Source organism: Harpia harpyja, chromosome 1, assembly GCF_026419915.1.
Source record: "Harpia harpyja isolate bHarHar1 chromosome 1, bHarHar1 primary haplotype, whole genome shotgun sequence".
NCBI lineage: Eukaryota > Metazoa > Chordata > Aves > Accipitriformes > Accipitridae > Harpia > Harpia harpyja.
The window spans coordinates 8,605,959-8,627,710 of NC_068940.1; the positions used below are offsets into that span (position 1 = coordinate 8,605,959).

Consider the following 21,752-nt stretch of genomic DNA (forward strand, 5'->3'; position numbering starts at 1 on the left):
TAAATTTCTCCATGGAGCACAAAGGATAGGGAAGACAGACAGGGGCACAAAGGTACAGCATGACTTGCCTTAAGTCACTCATTAGATTGAGGATGGAGGAAGAAGCAGTATTCAAGTCTCCCAAGTGTTTCACAAATGCAGCACTGCCCCCCAGAATCAAGATTAATGATCTAGTGGGGTGTTTTGCTGTAGCACAGCATCATGTGCTTGGGTTGTGCCTACTTGCTGAAGTGTAAAGCAAAACTTCAGTTGACATTCATGATGGAGGGTCAGAGCCTTTATATTACAGTAAGCGTAGTCTTTATTTATTAGTGTAATTGTAGATGTTAGGGTTCTTCCATTTCACTGGAAGTCTGTTTAGGAAGCTAAGATATCTTTGCCAGCAAGCTTTGCCAAGTTTTTATCCTGAATTTTTCTTTTCGTAGTGTTCTTTGTTCATTATACAGAAGAAACCCTGGGGGGGGAGCAGGGAGTGTGGCAGGAAGGAAAAGGCTGGGGCAGGAGCACACTTGCAGATGCAGTAGCACCCACAATATGTGGATCAGAGAGGGAGGCAAGCGGAATTGCAAAGCAGGAGCAGAGGGAAACAGCGGGAGCCAGAAACTGTTGCTCCCCTTGGAGTCAGTAGCAGAACTTCTCAGGGCCTTAGTGGAGGCAGAATTCAGTCAGAGAAGGCCATGCAGACTGCTCCCAGTTTATGTCTGGAACAAGCAGCAGAGTCAGTCCAGTCATGGCATGTCCACCAGGTCTGGGGTCTCGGAGCAGAGGCCGGCTGGGATCCCAGGGTAGGAGACAGCGATGCTGCCGAGGCTGTCTTGGGTCAGGCACAATACTGAGTGCAAACACCCACCTGGTATGGCTCAGCCTCGCAAAGGGCATCATCTCTCCATCTTACGGTAAAGCACCCCTTGCTTTGGTGGGTGGGAAGTGTCCTTTGGCAGTATTCCTGATAGTGTGGAGGCACAGACTGTGCTTTCCTCTAGGATACAAGAAGAAAGTTTGAGAACTGTTGTCACAGACACTTCTCCCCAGCTTGATCCATTGCCATTTGCCAGCAGCTTTCAATCAGTGCAGCAGTGTTCCTGTCTTAGTCAGTGTGAGTCGATATTTATAGCAGGCTTTTATGAGGCACAGTATCAAATGCCTGACTGAAATTCAGAGGCACTGCCCTACTGTGTTCACTAATTTTGTATCTCTGTCAGAGAAGCTGTAGCCTTTATAATCCTGTTAGGTGAAATCTTGATCCCATTTAAGTCAGTAGTGAAACTCCCTTTGACTTTTCTGAGGCCAGGATTTCCCTCAGGTCTGACCCACAGTTCAGTCATCCTGGATAGTGCTGGAATGAGCCAGGGTGACGCTCACTTGAAACCTCAGACTGAGTGATGGTACAGCTGAATGTTGCCCTGAGTGTGTAAGGCCAGGCCCACAGCCAGGGTAATTTGTTGTAGCCCCTAAGAATGGACAGCACTGAAAGCATGGTAGTTTACCTAACTTTCAGTTGTTACTGATTCTGTTATTTTACTGCCGGGGTAGCAAAGCTAGATTAGCAGTAAGGTAATTACTGGGCTATATCTCTTTCAAGAAAGCCAGTTCTGCAGCTGATTAGAAATGCATTGGTACATGGGCTCATCGTTAAGACGAGCATGGAGCATGGTTTTCACTAATACAATACTCCCACCAATTAGTGTGTTCCCTGACTACTTCCCTGCCCAAATACACTACAAAATGTATTGTCTGTAGTGGCTTCTTTGTACAAGTTCTGATTACTTTACTTGCTTTATATTCTTAGTTAATTTTAAGGGGGTTTCATCACCATAGTCTCAGTCTTTCTATATTAATCTTTTCAGACTTTTTTTTGGTTGAAGTATTCTGGCTTTACCTTACAGGTGGGGGTTTCAACAGCCCTTTTGCCTCTATTCAGCTGTCCTACGGGCATCAATGATAAAGCAAGCATTGGTTTCAGTGGAAGTAGAGTTCAGCTGGATGTGAGAAAACAGCTTTCTCTGCTCTTCAGCTGTGATACTAGGGTCTCTTCACATACCGATAGCTGTGCCTCTCTCGTAGTGGGTTTTTTTTGTGCTTTCTGAGGTCTGCAAAAGGTACCTAAAAGAAGCAAGCCTGTCATCAGCAGGTTGAAGTCTGCTATGTAGAGCTCCACGTCTTCCCTGAAAATTTGTTAAGTATCTGCAGATTCAGAAAGACAGAAACCACTGATGTGTGTACATGTATTCCAGGAAAAAATGTATGCTGGGGACATAAGTGCTTTTCCCTGCTAGGATGAGAATTTTGAATCAACACATGCAGTTCCAACATTCTCTAGCAGTAACTTAACATTAAACGTCTGGTTAGCATTTCTGAAGAGACAGTTTGACAACTTGCTATGCTCTGCTAATAAGAAGACACTGCTGTTTAAGTTAAATACATATTTGATCCCAAATCTCATGGAGCCACTGACTTTAATACCCGTTCATTCCTGTTTATGAATCTGTGGCATGTACTCCAGTATTTCACCAAGTTGTAATGTGCTGTGTGTCATACTGCACAGGTAGTCATCTGCCTTTCAGACGTAAACTGCTTTCTTAATGTTGTAAGCAGCATGCTTGCCATCACCCCACCTTGGAGTATACAACACTTAGTATAACAAATTACCACTGAACAGAAAGGAAGCAGCACTTAGCTGGCAGCACTGTACCTATTATATGTTCTTTATATAATACGGTAAAGAACACAAAAGAGTTCATGACTTTCCAAGAAGAAGACGTCAACATAAACAGCATGCTCTCTACATCTCCGCAAAGTTCATGCAGAGGGAACCAAACCCCTTTATTTCACCTCTGGCATCACCACAACCAAATGAATGTATATGGTATAAATGCCCTTATTTACATAGTTGGAATGTACATACCAATTTTGGCACCAACGTACAAAACGACAAGAATAGTACCTTCCTTACTCTTTCAGTACTCAAAATACTAAATCCTAAAGGAAAAAGAGATTTGCCAGGGTTTTGAATAAGATCTGAACATCTTCCCACAAAGTGAGGTAGGCGAATGGGATGGAGGGCTATAAACTGTTTGGGAGGGATAGGCAGGGCAGGAGAGTTGGAGGAGTTGCACTGCATGTAAGGGAGAAGTTTGACTGTATAGCCCTTACGGTTAGGGATGATGTGGTTGAGAGCCTCTGGGTGAGGATTAGGGGGATGGAAGACAAAGCAGATATCCTGATGGGATCTTAAGGATCAGGGTTTACTGGACCAATCATGAAATTTGTTTGACTTGAGAATGTACCTGTATGATTCGTTTAATCTCTGTGGCATGCACAACTAACAATATGGTGAACTATGTTCTTCCTGACTCTATATAGTTCAACTTGTAAAAGCTCTGGATAAAATGCTACATTATCATTGTTAGTCTTTAATGCAGTAGTCTTGAAATCTCCCGTATATGTGATATTGTTCCTTCTGTCTAGGCAGGCAATGTGGTGACAGGAGAGATGGTAGAAGAACTTATTCTTTCTGGAGCAGATATTATTAAAGTGGGTATTGGACCAGGTAAGTCAAATCCAGTCAAATAAAGGTGATTTATGGTAACGGTGGAGGAGTTGTTCAGGTGGAACCTGTGTATAATGCTGTTTGCTTGCCCGTTAGGATGCCCAGACCCACTCAGGTCAATAAAGTAACAGTGCCCTTGCACATAGTATATTTAAGAAATACATGGGCAGGGTGCTAGTGTTTCATACTGCATAGTGTTACATATTGCATCTTCTGGCAGTGAAGATGCCTATTATTGGAAGCACTGAGTTGCCTGAGTTGCTGACATTATCACTGATAATGTGTGTTGTGTTTAGGAGCACTTTTTCTAACCTGTTGAAAAGGGGCTGAGTCATCTCAGCTAAAGCTCAAAAGATAACTGTGTTCAGGTATCCACTTATATTGAGGAATGATAGGTTTCTAAATAGCTTTATGATTTGTGTTCTGTTAAGCTGAGGTTGCCCATCTTGTCAATGTCTTCAAAGATGAAATGGGATTAATTAATTGTGAGGTATGGATAACATTGCCTCTACCTGTTACTTTTGCCTGGGAGCTAAAACTTACATTAATGCACTTATATGTTACCTATCACTGTAACATTCCCATGGATAAATGGGAGGACCCTAAACTTCTTACAGTGTATTTCCCACCTTCCCTAATATTGTTGTCTGGCATATACTGACATACTGTCTTCCCTTTTTTCTTTCCCTTCCTTGTGCATTTCTTCATGTGCTCCTTCCTCTTGTGATTTTCTTCTTAGACTGCAGCTGAGGTCACCATACATGGGCTAGATTTTAAACTGGCTAACACAAGTGCCACTGACAGTATAGCTGTGATCAGCCAATGCAGTGCAGGCAGATTGTTTACTCTACAATGCCAAATCATTATGGTCCATTAATGGATAATTTGAGCAGGGCAAACGATGTAATAAAGGCTGCAGTTGTGCCCAGGAAGACAGCAATCAACAATAAATACTGCAAAATATATGAAAAATAAACAACAGAGATGATGTGGTGCAATTGTCACAGGCAAGTTCAGATATAAAAGAAAAATTATTATAGTTTGTAGCCTCAGAGTGGAAATAGTTAGGAGTAAATGCTGTATAGCCCTCCCTGGAGATCTTCATGAACAGATCTGTACAAGTTGACCACCCAAAACTACAAGTAACAAATGTTCCTCACAGAAGATGAGGTCTTGAGGCTCTTTTCCAGATAATGGTCCATCCTGTGGAAAATGACAGTGATTTATTATAAAGCATTACATATATAAGTATATACACTGTGGAGATTATTTCAAAACTGTTTTTCTTCCTACTTTGCAGAAATACTTCTCAGTGTTTTCACCTTGTCAGTTATTTAAAAGTTCTTTGGAAACTTTTACTTTACTGGGAGCTTGAGTATACCTGGATATCAGCTGGGTGAAGGGATCCAGATTTTACTGCATTTGGTTTAGAATCTGTTTTGAAATTGTTATAAGACCTGGCCTGGCAAAAAGCACTCCTCATTTGACTCTTAATTTGAGGAGAAAAATAGAGAAGATATTCCAAAAGATCTATAGCCATGTTACCATGTTGAACTATAATTGAAGTGGGTTTTTTATATTTATGTATATACCTTTATTTTTATATATACATATATACATGCATCATGTATGTGTATAAATACTATAGTTTAATAGTCAGATATAACTAGTATATTTTCTGTAATAATACACTATACAGCTTTCTGATGATTACTTATCTCACTTTTTAAATGCTGTGTGCTGATTTTCTTATATTCCCAACTTTTGCAATCAACCAAATATTTCTGCTTTAAGTATTAGGCAAAAGATGGGTTTCTCTCCCTTGTGGAAAATTGCCACAAAAACTAAAATAAAAGCACAGGTTTTCCCCAAGAATTGTTTTTAAAAACATATATAGAAAAGAGATAGAGATATTTATTGAAAGAAATATTCAGGTATTAAATGCTGCTGCTGAGTCTCAACAGGTTGTGACTCTGGTCCTTTTGTCCCCCTTCCCTTCAGGCACCTCAGTCAGATTTGCTTTCTCAAGATGCAGTGATTCCCTCACCGGGAAGCCTTACTGATGAGACCTAAACTGGGAATTGTGGCCCTGGAGAAGAAAGGGGGGATATTAGTCAGCTCAGTTACAGCTCCCATGAAGTGGTGTGATAGCATTTCAAAACTCAAGTTCCTATGTGTTCCTTTTATCCGTGAGAAGCCAACATTGGCAATAGAGACTTCTTGAGGGAAAAAAATAATACGGTTAGAAACACATTTTTTCCACAAGAAAAAGAAAACAAGCTGTATCTTTTCTGTCAGCCTAATGGGCTATGTTTTTTCCTCTCATTCTCTTGTCTAGGTTCTGTGTGTACCACTCGGATTAAGACGGGGGTGGGCTATCCACAGCTAAGTGCTGTTATTGAGTGTGCAGACTCAGCACATGGTTTGAAAGGACATATCATCTCTGTAAGTAAATGTCATCTACTCTCAGATTCCCACTGTGCAAATCGTTGTGGAACAGGAGAATCTAACAGTCCAGTAGCCTGCATGTTAAAGGCTATCCTTCCGTCATCTCCAGTTGACCTCTACACTAGCTCCTAGGGTAGTCAGTGGGGATTTAAATGTAAAGAGACCAACTCCCTCTAATGTTTAAAAAGGCTTGGGCACCTCACTCCTGTTTGTGCCTTTGGAAAGCTACTTCTTGCTCCTGAATGGAGTAAGCCATTATGTGAACAGAATAGGAAGCTTGATAGTGTTTTCACATTGAACCAAACAGTAATTCCTATGAAAGATTTCTGAAAAATGAGTGAAACGTAAACATGGCTTTCCCCAGAGAGTGGGACTGAGAGACAGGCAGGCAGTGGAGGGGAGTACAAGGTAAAATGATATGAGCCCGTCTGTGCCGTAGTAGCTGAGTTGCTTCAGATAGCATCCTCAGAGCTGTCTGTGCAGGGGCAGGAGCGTTTCAGAGGTGGCTCTGTTGAGCATAGCTGGCATGCGAGCCGCTTATGTTCTCACAAAGCTCTGGGGAAATAATGAGCCTGTGGAGAAAAAAGAGCATGTATCTGTGTTGCCTGCTAATGGCAGCTTCCACTCTACCAGCAAGACCGGATTCAGCTCGCATAGAAAAGGTAAATCTGTAAGCATGACCTCAGACTGAGCCAGACTGCAGCCTGCAGCACCCAAAGGTCCTGTGTGTGTGCTTAGGCATGCCCAGCCCGCCAGTGAGCTCCTGACTCTGTCAGGCTTGCACAGTCTCTGCAGGCTGCCTGTGAGGCAGCTGGTAATCAGGAAGGCATAGGGGCTAACCAGCGTGCTGTGCTCACAGGTACCCTCACAGCCAACAGTCTCCCTCTGCGGCCCTAGAAGACCACATACTGAATTTTAGATCTACTGCCAAGTGAAATTGCTGGAAGGCCCTGATTTGTTTGACCAAGTTGTGACTAGTATCCATGTGAGGAGCGAGGTGCGTTGTGTTGTTGAGGAAGGAGGGGAGAGGAGAACAAACTGTGGATGGGCAAAGGGTTTGACTGTATTTCCTGGAGCTGTGGGTCTAATGGAGCAGGAAAACAAGTATGTGTTACAGTTGGATCCCCCTTGCTCTTTATTGTTAATGCATATGCATTCCCTCCTCTCCATGGCTCCCCTAGATGAATTTTGCAGAAAAAAAGAAAAGCAGTCTGTGATTTTATGACTTGGGCAGTATTACAAATGTTTATGTCTATAGCAGACAAGAGAACATGTGTGCAATAGAGCATGAAAGACTGACTCATTACTATGAAGGCTGGATAACTATAGGTGTCATCCTAGCAGTGGTGCTCAGAGACCCATCCTAGTTTTGCAATAATCATTTTCTGCTAGCAACCCTCAAAAGAATGTTATTATCCTGATTTTACAAGAAAACAGGGAGTGTGTATTTAGACTGTTGAAAAATGAGACGGTTCTGTGCTATTCCTCCTCTCCTTTCCTGCTTTGGGGATGGATTGCTTCCTGACCTGCTTAGGTCTTACTGGTTTCAGTGAGCCCACACCTGACAACCCCCTAGCCATTACAGGGGGAGTATAGGAGGGCAATTTAATACCTGTCTGCTACAACATCTGGGCCAAGATAATTACCTTCAGCTGTAACTGGGGTCTCTAACACCACTGCAACTCAACTCTGTCACCCAAGCTAAGGGGACTAAAGCAAGGGTGAGGATATTATGCCTGAATTCTGCAGCATTCAGATAGGTATTGGTGTCTTTATTGGGGAAAGAAAAGGCTGGACTGCATGGTCACGGCCAGAGCTCTGACAAGAGTATCACAAAAGAGAGGTATCCTCCTGAGCGAAAAACACCATATGGGAGCAAGCCTAAGTATATAATTGGGTCTAGTGGCAACAAGTATACATGGCATCCCTCAAAATGTCTCACTACTGTCATTATGTAGATTCAGGAACGGGCACACCCTGCCTGAGCCAAAGGAGACCTCTCAGTCAGAGTATTACCACAGCTATCTACGTCAATTTGGCAGGAGAAAATATGTCCAGCAGTTTTTTGTTATATTGATCTGGAACTAGCAGGAAGGCTGTGAGAAGATTCAAAGCCTACCACCTGTCTTCATGTAGATTATAGCTGATGGTGTGATATGGGTTAATCCCCTGGGGTGCTTTCTTGCATCCACTTCTGTCTTGTCCAGTACCTTCACCGAGTTGCTCCTCTTTCTTGTTACTTTGGCTCAGCTTATGTCTGAAAGGAAAGAAGTCCCACTCATGGAATGAGAAAGTGATGGTGCTGAGCACAGTACAGGCATACAAGGAACACAGCACACTTGAAGCCCATTCTGCAGTAGCTCTGCTAGGGTGGCAGCACAAACCGGGATTTTAAATGTTTGTATTACTGAAGTGATCACGTATGATTTTTGGAGCTGATACGTTGACAAAGGAGGTGACAATTTTTAGGCAAACATGATAGTTCAAGTGAACGCCTGGTGTCTCTCTAGAGTCACTTACACAGAGAAGGGGAGGTGAAATTGCACCAGTTACTTTCCTCATGCTAAATTATCTTTAAAACTCAAAGCTCACCTCAGAAATGAATCTTTCATGACTCACTGAAAGAAGAGAGGAAACCCTGTCTAAGATACACGCCCTGTTTCTGTCCTGTGCTATTTGTCTGGGAGCCAATATTCTCAATTTTCATTCTCACTAATCCATTAGCCTTGAGAAGGTGCAGCAGTGAGTTACGGTGGAGGGGCCATTTAGCAGAAGAGCTCCTTCAGAAACGCCCTACTTGAGATAAAGTTTCTCTTTCTTGTAGGTCAGAGAACTACTCTGCTGGATAGAGAGGCAGTCACGTGTTCTAGTAAGCCAGCAATGTGGGGAATGGAAAGCAGCCTTGCATGTGTCCTCTCTCATTTGGCTATCATTTGACAGAGGTCCCTATTTCCCCTTCACCCTGCCTGGGTGATGGGCCACCAGCATTCAATGAAAAGGATGACTAAGGGGTTCTTCACCCAGCTACTGCCATACCATCTCTTCCTCCCCACAGAACACCTTCCACACAGAAATATGCCCAGCATATGTAGTTCAGAATAAAGCACCATACGTATTGTTTCTACTGCTGTATATGCCACATACTTTATATATCTTCTGCATAAAAAATAGCTATCTGTTTGCTGATACTTTAGGAAGGGCTGGTTATACAGCTTATTATAAAGGTTGCTTGAAACATATAAATCATATTTATAAACTTATAAGTTGCATATAATATTAAATATTCAACCGGTTCATACTGGTTTTCCATACTGTATTTCTTTTCCTCAGGCTAAATTTTGTTGTTGTAAAATGGTTTATGTGTTCGGAGAACAAGACTGGGGAAGATAACATTATTTTAGCCATGTTAAAATAATTCTGTTGACTGGAAAGCTGTTTTCCCCTCTACTTCAGCTTAGCACTTAGTTGTCTCAGAATCATGCCCTCTGCAGGCCTCATGGCCACCCTTTCCAGTAGGCTTACTTCAGAATCATGCCAGTTCTCCTGAATTCACAGGGGGATTTGTACAGATGCATTTCCCCAGGGCTCTGAGGTAAAGGCTGAGCCTGCAACAAGCTCTGTGACTGGAGTGCAACAATTCATTTTGAGTCCAGAGCCAGGCCCCTGTTGGGATGAGCTGAATTGCAAGGGGAAGCTTCCCAGACAATGCAGCAGAAGCACAGTTTTATTTTCTAAACAGAGCACTTGATTTTTCACATGGAATGAAGTGGTTTAATGCATATGGCTTTATTATATAGCATCTTCTGGCATAAGTGCTTTGTATGTCCCCGTTTAGTTTCCTTTTCTGTGAATCATTAAATTTACCTGCTTATGTGAAGTAAGTGGAGACATCTACAGATAAAGAAGTGCTGTGAATCATCACCGTCGGTTCCTTTTATCTTAAATGGTAACTCATGAGCTTTTGGGAAAGTCTCTTAATCTGCTCAGCATTTTGTAATTTGGTGACATTCAAAGTGATATTTTTTGAAGCCAATGATTAATGATTATACACTAAGGCCCACATCACTGTGGTACTTCCGAAAGCATAAAGCCTCCATCACTGCCACTAGTGGATTAATTACAAAAGTCAGACACTGAGCCACCCAACAAGAACAGACTGAAACCCATCTACCAGAGAGCATTCATAGCCAGCCTGTCTCAGTCAGACAGTAAGAGTCAGGCAAATTCCTGACACTACTCTTTGAAGATTATTAGACCCCTCTTTCTACCTCGGCTCTTCCTCCCCTGACACATGCACACACATGCACACCCTCCTCCAGGCTCTGACAGACTTGTCAGAGGGAGAGAATTGCACAAGCAGAGCCCTTAACAGGGGAGAGAGATTTAGCTGTCAGCCCAGCACTCCTTTCTGGAGCTGACAGCAAGAGTGTCTAGCCCAACAAAAGGCATAATGTGCTAGAGGTTATCAGCAAATGGAATAAATCCTTTAAAGTTCTACCAGGCGCTGTTTGCAGTGGGATGCCCTTTGAAAAGCCACTCACTTTTGGATCCACCTGCTCGGTTTGTGTCTGAATCCTTTTCTGCACACAGAGGTTCTAACACTCAGCCCTGTTGCCAGCTGCCTGCGAAAGCCAGCTCTAAAATGGCTGATGGTGGGGGTGTCTGGCTGTGCTCAGCCACAGGTCATACACAGGCATGCATTTCTGCCAACAGGGAGGTGAAACAAAATGAAGTAACCGTACAGTCTGGGGAGTAGCTTCAAAAGCAGGAAGGCAGTCGGCAGTCTGCAACGGACCCCGATCATCAAAGGAATGGGGAGCCCTCTTGGTACAATGACTGTGTAGAGTAGAAGGATCTTTCATCTGATGCTCAGACCTTTACAAAACCTAAAGAACCATAGCACATGATGAGCTCTGCTATGTGCTGTTCGTTTTTTACAGCCCTATCACACGTACATAACTTCCCTCCCCTCAACTGAAACCCCCTCATCAGCCACTTCTTTGCTCTGCACTGAAACCGAAACACATAGGTCTAAAATGCTAAAGATCTCAAAGTGCTGCTGTTTCCTTACCAGACCCATAGCAAACAGTGAGTATGATGAGAGATTCATTTTCATTTACCAAAGATTAGACTACCCAATTTGCTTAGAGATTATCAGATCAAAATCCAACATAGCTGGTGGTGTATTTCCTCACCCCTCCCTCTGTGACCTTTTGATGTATTGTAAACTGCTGAGAAAGTTACTTTAAATGTCTTTGGTGGTTTAAGGTAGGGGTTTGTGGTACCTCTGCATCACACGGCCTTTCATTAAAATGGCAGGGAATGATTCAGATCATCAGAGGAGGTGTTGTTTTCCAGTTTCCGGGATTTAGGAAATTGCAGTCAGGAATTTGCATTGCTGCTGTTACCGCGGTGGTATTTTCAGTAGACTGTAAGTGACCCCAAAGAAGGAAAGCAATAGAAAGGGTAATACGGCTTCCCTAAAAACTCCGCCGAGACGACGCATACCGGTGGTGCGCCGCCAGCTCTTGACCCGCCGTCCCTGAGCAGGGGCCATTCTGCGGCAGGTCGCGGGGTCCCTGGGCGAGCTCCCGCCACTCACTGTCGCCTTTTCTTCACGCAGGACGGGGGATGCAGCTGCCCGGGAGATGTCGCCAAAGCGTTTGGTAAGGACGGTGTGTCTGCCACCCGTTACACCCCCGTGTCCCCAGCACCGTCAGCACCGATGCGGGAGTCAGTTTGACCCCGAATGTTATCAGCAGTAGGTTACGTTCGTCCCCGTGGGTGACTCCGGTGAAATTAATACGCCAGACCCGAATGCGCTCTTTGGACCAGACAGTGCAAATTCTGCAGCGCAAAACGTACAGCGGTCGAAGTCCTGTTTAGAAACTATCTGCCAGGTGTGCATGGGATACAGCCACTGGGACAGTAATACAAAGAAAACTGATAAGGGTTTCTTTTGAGTAGGGTTCAAAGATGCCTGTAACATTGCCAGAGCTGGCTGACCTGGGCCTTGAATGGATGGAGAGATGGTGGAATGTGTGTTGGACAGAAGACCAAAACAAAAACGCAGGCCAGATCCCTGGAGATGTTCTTGGGATCAGCTGTCCGCTTGAAGAGATGAGATTTTATTTATACTGTATCCCCTAGAGCTGAGCAGATGTCTAAAACATCTAAGTTAATAATTAACAGATTTTGCTCTCATGCCGTTAGCTTCGGTGAATTGCACTAGCTCTTGCTGATAGAACAGAGAATTTAATCTGTGAGTATTTTCTGTTGGACGTGAAAGTTACATCAGTATGGGGGGTCGAGGTCAGGATTGTCACTTAGCCATAACCTTGTTGCAGCAGCCTATGTGAACCAGGCGCTAAATGCATCCTGGGCTGACAGGACATTTAAAGACACTGTCCCACCCCTCAAAATGCCAGACCCTTTGGAGATGTCACCGTGGAGTAATACCCAGAATACAGTGGGACAGCAGAGTCTCTCATTGGGATTTCAGGGCGGTACGATGCAAGAGCTAGGACATTATGATACAGCATGTCTGCTTGGCAAGAAGCTTTGCAAGTATGGAAAGCAGGGCAGGCCTAAACTCAGATTACAGACCTGCCAAGAAAAACTCTGGGCCTCCTGGAAAGGTTGAAACCAAAATCTGTCTTCTAAGTTTGCAGACAGCTCCTGTTTTTAGGCAGGTCAGATGACAAGGAAAACTTAATTAGAGATTTTCAGGCACAGCCATGGAGTGATTGCTACCAGCAAGGAATCTGCTCAGTCACAGGATTTCACACCACCCTTGTGTTACCCAGTGGGTGATGTGACGTAGGGAATAGATAGTTCCAGTTGGGTGATTCTGACATAGAAAAACAGCGGCATCCACCCTCTTTGACAACAAGATTGTATTAAAAAAACAGCCGACCTCGCCTCAGCCCAGCCCACTCTGACTTCGTGCCGCCTGCAGTGAGGCCTTTGTTCTGCCTGACTTTCTCTGGCTCCTCCACTGTTCTGGTTCTTGCTGGCATTGCCGCTGGGAGCTTAACTGGGATTGTGACCTGACTGCACTCCCAGCTGCCTGCACAGAAACCTGGCCCGTGGAAAAGGTCTTTTTTTCAACAAGAGCGTTTCCAGAAGTTAGAACAACAGGAAGCAACTTCAAAGTGTTTAAAATGTTTTCCTTTGTGATGTTTATAGCAAGTCTGAAGAGTCCTTGTAGTCTCTTTGGGCTAACTGAACAGAAACTGGCTTGAAACCTGTGAAGGCGCAGATTCTGGCCTTGCTCATTGTCGGGAGGTGCCGGGATTCACAGTGGTACGTGTTCGAAGGCTACCATGGGTTGACCCTGCAACAGAGGAGCGTCAGAAAGCTGAGATTATACAGGCAGTAGTTCTACTCTGACAGTAGGCCAGACAGATCAGTCTGACCTGTGTGTCACAGGTACAGGGCTGGAACTGATAGAGATTACCCTGAGGCAATAAACTTACCATATCTGGTTATGCATCACTGAGGTAGACACACTGCGGACATCTCACTAACTGGAGCCAGGTGTGCATTTGTCAAAGGTGGGTGGCAAAATAAGCTTCTAGATAATGTTACTACTATCAGTGTTTATTGAATGCTGTTGAGGTGATTGGCTGTGTGAGCCCCATGCCCAGCCTTTACAAGCCAAAGCCTTGATACTGATACTGAATTGTCTAGCACAGACCTCTGCGCTTGCTGGGACCCTCTTGGGGGAGAGGAGTTACATAAATATATTGGATAGCAGAGGCTGGGTGCTAAAACATACAGATGTACAATTTCACCTGGGGTTGGAGGCCTGGACAAAGCATTGGACAAAAGAGCCAAAGAGGACTTTTGTTAAAGTGATTGTACTATCTCTTTTAGGCAGATCATTGTAAAGTCTTCAGAAAGGGATGTTCAGGTGTTCATTATAAAGCAGTGACAAAGCAGCCATTTGAGTCATAAAAAGTGTGAGGGAGTCCCAGATCTGAAGACTAGCATTGAAAAATGGCTAAACATGTGACCGGAGGAGGCAAGTTCATGGGAACAGGAGTAGAGTGGGTTGAGTGCAAGTGAAGAGTTGTGAAGAACCATGAAGAAGATCCTGAGAAGCTTTACAAGTGGAAGGTGACACCATTGACTGGTGTCAGGAGTCAGAGACAGACTGGGCATTTTGTCAGAGGGGAAACAAGGTAGAAGCCTATTTAAAAAAGCAAGGAACAGAGAAGCACTGAAGTTGGGGGACAAAAATGCCAGGAGTGACAGATACTTTGGGAGAGACTGCTGGAATTCTGGTACTGCTGGATGGGAACCTTTTATGGATTTAGGAAACTGAAGATGTCACTGCTGTCTGGATATTGGAGAGGATAATGGAAAAGATGTAGGTTGATCAGGAAGAAAAGAGGTGTTTTGATGCAGGAATGAGAGAAAGTATGAAAGAACTTTGTGTTGGACTCTCAGATGGTTCACATAACTGCACCCTTGGAAAGGCTGATAACATGAACACATTTCTCAGAATGCCCCAGGGAGGCGCCACTGTCTCCTTTTAAAGATGAGAAGTCAAAGCACAGAAATACTAAGTTCAATTGCCTGAGGTCACATATATTTTTGTGACACAGCCAGGAACAGAATGTGCCTTTTGAATCCTACGCCAGCATCTTTAACACAATACTGCTGTTCCTTACAGCAGTGGTGAGAAGAGATACAGGAGCAGAGAAGGAAAAGGAAGGAAAAATCATGTGGAATAGTCAACTGGGGACATATACTGGTTCCAAAATATACCTGACACATCATACTGGCTTTTTTTCCTGTTTTCAATAGCTCTGTGTGTATACTTACTGTTGCAAAGGCTTGTTGGCTCAGCTGGAGCACAGGTGAATGTTGATTCCAGGCTAACTTACGCTGCATCTGCCTGGAGGACTGCCGAGGCTACAAATCCAGGCTGACTCCAGCTGAATTTGTGCAGAGCCAATCTGGTTATCAGTAACTTGTATTATCAGGCATACGAAAGACATCTGAGGGATTCCATCCAGATTCAGCAGAACTGTGTGAGTGGTGCAAGATTGGGATGGTGTCAGCACACGTGTTCTGTAATGGCTTGAAAGAGAAGGCACTATGAAATGTGAATGGGCAAAATCAGCCCAGATACAGCATAGGCTGATTCAATGCCATTGAAGTGGCATTGTGTAGAAAGAGGACAAGTCTAGCAAACTCTGGGCAAGCTACTGGGATGCTTGTATGCAATGCACCCCATCGCATCCTGTATTATCTAGGGGGTTGTTGCCAGGTGTTCCCAATGCCCCACAACCTAAAATAATGGCACGCTATCTGTACTTGAAAACAAAAGACTACAGCTGGGTGTTGCAAATACCACCAATGCTTCCGGTCATACAAAAAAACATGCATAAGTAAAGAAATACCATGCTAAGAACTACAGCCTCCTGGTTGGATGCTAACTGCTACAAAAGTAGTTGAACAGACTTGAGACTTTCAGACATCTTTGCAACACTGAAGCAGGGTGGAAAGTTCTGGAGAGCATTGGAAAAAAGTATATTTAATATGGGCTTGTCATTCCTGGAGCTGCAGGACAGTCAGCATGTATCATTCCAATGTTTAGACGTGCTGCATCTGCTGTAACATGGCTCCTCTCTTCTGGAAGAGCTTGATGAATTATGTTGTAGCTTGCTGAAGCTACTCAAGTTGGATGAGTTTCAATCCTGTAATTCAGACATATTTGCTTTCTTCCCAAAATACGCAGTCAAAAGAAAAATGATAAATAGATACTTAACGGCACAGGAACCAAAATGCTGTGATTCTGGAGCGTAGAGTTCATGTGACTGTTCTGCATTAATAATTTGGAGGCTGTAAGACCCACAGCCAGAGTCAGGACTACAATTAGGGATCAGGGGATAGTATTGACAAGGCAAAGACTCCAGAGTGTCCTTTGGCAGGCCTTTGACTTGTTTAAATGCCCTCTTTGAAACCTTGATCCCAAATCCATCCCTCCTTCCTCATGTTGTTTTCTTCCACCCATGAAGAAGACATCAACTAGATTTCCCAGGGTACTTATTTTTTGCAAAGGTGGAGCAAGATTGTGCCAGGTAACAACAGGACCTCTCCATCAGTAATTGAGATTGTCTTAAAGGATGAGCATTCCCTTTGGTTTTGTAAAGTTAATAGTAGTATCAGACGTGAGTCAAACTGAGGCTTTAAAGCTCAGCTATCTGAAACAAAAGAGCTCAGGAAAAATCTGCCAGGTAGCTGGCATGATAGGACACCTGAATGGGTGCCTGGCTATAAGTACTGCTTGTGATGTGCTCAGCAGCTTTGCACAAGCCTCATTTTTTATATCCCTTTACTACGGACATGCTGTTCCTTTCAAACAACAACCAGGCAAAGGGAGGCGAGGTCAGCAGAGCAGCTGGGTGCTCTGCTCCCAGACATTGCTGCTAGGTCTGCTCTTTGGCAAAGAGGTGGTGGGAGGGAACTGGCTTTTATAAATCAGTGCACACTCCACAGTTGTCATGTATTCTAAGATCAAAATATTCCCAAATTCAGGTTTATCTACAGAGCTTTTAAACAGATGGCAGAAGCTGAGCAGATTTGATAATGATTTCAGTCTTCAGATTTCAAGGTTCAGTGCTATTGTTTAGATAGCGACAGAGATCAGGGCAAATCCTAATGCCAGACTTACCTAGCCTGGGATCTCCTCAGAGTTTGGACATGTTCATAATGGGGTGAGGTTAGTTCAGGCTCTTTTGCTTTCTATGAAGTGAGGTTTATAACCCTGTTCTTTTGCCAGTTCTGGGAAGAAGCTGGGCAGGGGGGAAGCCTGTTCTGACACATACACATTGAAGAAGCAGAAAGTCTGAGCAGTAAAATGCTTTGTTTCAGGGATGGTTCACCACAGGCTCATGAAAGAGTAAAAGCCAAGCTTTTCCATGCAAGACTAGATATGCCAAAATATCACAGGAGGAGCTGCTGGTGGAATAGTTCCAGCCCAGCTGGAAATACTGGAAATCACAGCAGAAAATCAAGAGTGATTCCAAAAACCTTCCTGATCTTACTCCCAGTGGAACTGATTTCATGATTTGCAAAGCCAGGGGAGATGGACAGACTGAATGGGCATGACTGAGTATTCAGCGTTATTCAGTATCTGGAACATATTTAGGAGTTGTAGCTATGGGTTAGACCTCCTTTGTGGTGCATGCAGAGAATCATAGAACCCAGGGGTTGTGGTCCTTGGCCCAGAGCTTTTAAACAACAGGAACCAAACGCAGACCCATCCAGCTCTCTTTGACAAGGGATCACCCAGACCTACGCTGAATACATATGGCTGGTTGACTTGAAAAATCCATCATTTCATTAAAAAATCTGCTTGTTTTATGTCAGTGTCGGGATGAGTACATTACATTTATGGGTATGCCTTCCTTCAGGGTACATTCCCACTCACCCCTTGCAGCCTAGAAAGGTCTTGAAGTAGGAGCTGTCCTTTGTACAGCATTGAGCTCAACAGGTCCCAGCCCTGTGATGAGGGCTCCTGCGTACTGCCGTCACAGTAGTAGTTAGTAAGGCACTGCGCTCAGATACTATTGTGAAGTAAAGGGTTAAAACTGAATTTGAAAATAAAGTGTGTGGGGTGGAGTTGAATAATCTATATCTTTGTCATCACAACAGAAAAGGAATCTTTCCATTTAAAATACCAGAGAAATACAATTCAGCATGTGTCAGTTCTTCAGTAAAGCATTTCTTGCAAGTTCCCTGCATCCATTACAGGAGGGGACTTTCTGTACCAAACTATTTAGGGCTGGCTATTGTTTTTGGAGGCCACTGTGTTCTTGCTTTGTCTTTCACCCTTTTTCTCCCTTCCCTGCTTTCTTACATGTCACTTTGCTCTATCACAGGAGCCGGTGCTGATTTTGTCATGCTTGGAGGAATGTTTGCAGGCCATGACCAGTGTGCTGGAGAGATTATGGAAAAGAATGGCAAGAAGGTGAAACTCTTCTATGGAATGAGCTCTGATACAGCCATGAAGAAGCATGCGGGAGGGGTTGCTGAATACAGGTATGAATTCCACACAGGAGCAATTGCAGTGAGCCAGCCATCCGGTAACTTCTGGAGCGGAATTGTGCAAAAGGCATGTGTTGGATACAGGCCCATGCCTCTATTCCCCTTTAGGAAGCTGTTACCAACACTTATGGCAGCAGATCTGAGGGAAGGATGACATCAAGGGGGAGACAGGGAGAAGGAGCTGAGGGGATGGATAGCTGAGAGCAACCATGTTCATTCAGTTGCAGCCAGTGCAGTGTGCTGTCACTGCAGCACTAGCTGCGAGGCCTGGGAAGTCATTAGGCACTGTTCTGACTTACAGGTCTCTCAGGATGTGTATGAATTAAATGCTAGAACATGTCATACCAGGCTGCAGTTTCTGGCCCTCTGCTTGTCCAGGTTAGGTGTCCTGTTGGTGTATGGGTTCTCAGCTGGCCCACATGCTCCCTTCTGTTTGCAGAAAGTGGGTGCTCAGTGAATTGGCGAAGCTCACCTGGGGTTTCCCCAGTATAGAGTTGAGTTACGGCTGTAACACTAATGAGGGCCCAGGACCACCAAAGCACTCTCAGTCACAGGCAGTAGCCCCAGGACTCCCTCCTGTATTTGTTGGGCAGTCTTCTTAGGCAGCAGAATCCTGCTGTGCAGATTTCCCACCCCTTTTTGGGTAACAGAGCACCAGAGTAGTCCCAAATCATGCAGCATGCTGGAGCTTGGGTTTTGAACTAAAATCCTCAAGGGAGAGGAAAGGAAGACAGGCTTTGCAAAGGAATTTCTTGTCCATTGCTATTTTACTCCAGAAAGTGCTAAGAATTTTGACTTTTTGAAAAAGCAGATGACTCCAGAAAACCTCTGTGTCTTTCTCTTATGAGTGGCAGGTATAGTCACTGCCCTTAGACAATATGGTTCTTGCATACTTCATTAGAGAATGCTTCCTGTCTTACAGTATACACTGGTTTATTGAGGGTTCGCTTTTGATACTTCTCCTCTGCTGGTGTAGGTTCAGGCTCTGGTCCCATCTGGTAAATTGCTGTTTGTAAGAGTCTCAGAGCCAGTGACATTACCTACTGTTCCAGACATTCAGGATTGATGGGTTTTGTTGGCCTTGTCTGCTATTACTATTCCAGCATGTGGGTTTTTTCCCAACATGTCCAGCTGCTACCACGCTTAAGAGTTACAGCACTGTGAAGTTGACAGTGCAGAATGTAAAGCAGAAAACAGAACAGAATTCACACTCTGACACAGAGACATGCTGATAGGACTACGACAATCCCAGACATCATGCTAGGTAGAAAGCATCTTTGATCCCACCTCCTGTCCTCCACCCTGACATAGGCTTTTGTGGTGGTTTTTGTCTGTCACTTCTGAAGAGTTAAAATTCACCATAAAAATGTGCACTAGTTCACCTAGCACTTTACAAAGTGGTAAGATACAGCCTATTTCGGAGCATTTACACCTGTCTCCTTTGGCCTAAATCATAGAATCATAGATTCATAGAATCATAGAATAGTTTGCGTTGGAAGGAACCTTTAAAGGTCATCTAGTCCAACGCCCCTGCAATGACCAGGGACATCTTCAACTAGGTCAGGTTGCTCAGAGCCCTGTCCAACCTCACCTTGGATGTTTCCAGGGATGGGGCATCTACCACCTCTCTGGGCAACCTGTTCCAGTGTTTCACCACCCTCATTGTAAAAAATTTCTAAGGAAGAAAGGAATATAGATATATGGAGTATCTAGTCTAAATCTACCCTCTTTTAGTTTAAAACCATTACCCCTTGTCCTATCGCTACAGACCCTGCTAAAAGTTTGTCCCCATCTTTCTTATAAGCCCCCTTTAAGTACTGAAAGGCTGCAATAAAGGTCTCCCCAGAGCCTTCTCTTCTCCAGGATGAACAACCCCAACTCTCTCAGCCTTTCCTCACAGGAGAGGTGTTCCATCCCTCTGACCATTTTTGTGGCACACCTCTGGACCCGCTCCAACAGGTCCATGTCTTTCCTGTACAAGGACTCCAGAGCTGGACGCAGTACTGCAGGTGGGGTCTCACCAGAGCAGAGTAGACGGGCAGAATCACCTCCCTCGACCTGCTGGTCATGTTTGTTGTTACGGCAGCCCAGGATATGGTTGGCTTTCTGGGCTGTGAGTGCACATTGCCGGCTCACGTCCAGCTTCTCATCCACCAGTACCCCCAAGTCCTTCTCCGCAGGGCTGCTCTCAATCCCTTCATCCCCCAGCCTGTATTGACACTGGGGGTTGCCCCAACCCAGGTGCAGGACCTTGCACTTGGCCTTGTTGAACCTCAGGAGGTTCACATGGGCCCACTTCTCAAGCTTGTCCAGGTCCCTCTGGATGGCATCCTATCCCTCAGGTGTGTCAACCGCACCACTCAGCTTGGTGTCTTCTGCAGACTTGCTGAGGGTGCACATGATCCCACTGTCTGTGTCACTGATGAAGATACAAAATTGTTATGAGCTCTTAGACTGCAATAATAATGAAGACTAAGGAAGCCTAGTGGTAGACATTGTGCAGGAGAGACCTGGAGACAAATGAAGTCATGAGCTTTCCTGGTCTGGCAGAAAACCCAGGCTCATTAAAAGAGAAGCCTATGTGAAAACAGGGAAACAGAGAGCTTGTGGATGCTGCACTTACCTGATAGTCTGTGCCTACTAGACAGTCTGGTTCAGTACTACTTTCTGAGGAAGACTTCTGAAGAGGAGAAAATCAGTTGGACATAGGGATAAGAGATGATAATAAAGAGTTTTTCAAGGGCAAAAAAGCTTGTGATGAGTTTTGGCAAGTTCCAAGGGCATTGTTTTTGCAGGAAAAAAAAAATTCTTAAAAAGCAAAAATATACGGTGAATACTGTAGTTTGAGGAGAACACGTATATCCTGGCAGATTGTTAAAGCCAGGGTTCTTCTGCATCTAATAGGATGAGAAGGGGACAGGCATACCTTTGCCTTCTGCCTGAGGAGGACGTACATGTCTTTCTTGAGTGGAGTGTACCCTTCCTACTTTACGTGAGCCCATGTACCTCTTTTCTGGGGCTCAGATCAGAAGCTAGTGAGCAATGTGCAAGGAATTTTTTTTTTAAATCTCATATGGGGCTGCATCTGTACCAGTTAAAAGCACCACTATCTGCAGGATGTCTGGCTACACTGAGGACAGCCAGTGGATTGCTTAGGGGAGCAACCCATGTTACTGGCTTTCTACCTGGTTGACCTGCAAGGCTCTTTTGGCACTGCAGGTTCAGTGTGGTTTTGCTTTCGATCACAACTGTTTATTTGCAGAAGAGAGAGCTGCAGAAGAAAGAGCTGCACAAGAGACCACCTGCATCTGAGACAAGCTGAAATGATGCACCAGTAGGATGTGCTGCATACCTCTGAGCTTTGATTCACTCTGGGTTCATATGCCAGTTCCCAGAAGTTTGGGGGCTTTTTTTGTCCCCCAGCAAATCTGCTTGTCATCTGAACAAATGGTCTGAGTGGACAGCACTAGTAATTATCTTATAATTTAAAAGTGGCAGCTGCCAGTTACACAGAGGTGCTGGCAACCTTTTATCTGAACTACGATAACTTACTGTCCTTTGCTACCCTGTGCTTGTGTCAGCTGGAGTGTGGGGAAGGCCTGATGCTGGTCAGGCATGTAGTTAATGGCAGCTCCCTGAGAGATCACAGAGCAGCCCAAGCATGCTGCATGGATCTCAGTGCAGCATAATT

The 21,752-nt window shown here is 44.4% G+C and overlaps 1 protein-coding gene across 2 annotated transcripts in view; it reads left to right on the forward strand.

Annotated features, from left to right (window-relative positions):
- Positions 1 to 21,752, forward strand: part of GMPR (guanosine monophosphate reductase) — a 45,320-nt gene that overhangs the window by 11,464 nt on the left and 12,104 nt on the right. For both annotated transcript variants that reach the window (XM_052812705.1, XM_052812618.1), the window contains exons 5-8: positions 3,469 to 3,550; positions 5,889 to 5,995; positions 11,622 to 11,664; positions 17,896 to 18,055. In XM_052812705.1, coding sequence (XP_052668665.1) covers positions 3,469 to 3,550; positions 5,889 to 5,995; positions 11,622 to 11,664; positions 17,896 to 18,055 — 392 coding nt within the window. The remainder of the gene's footprint in view (positions 1 to 3,468; positions 3,551 to 5,888; positions 5,996 to 11,621; positions 11,665 to 17,895; positions 18,056 to 21,752) is intronic.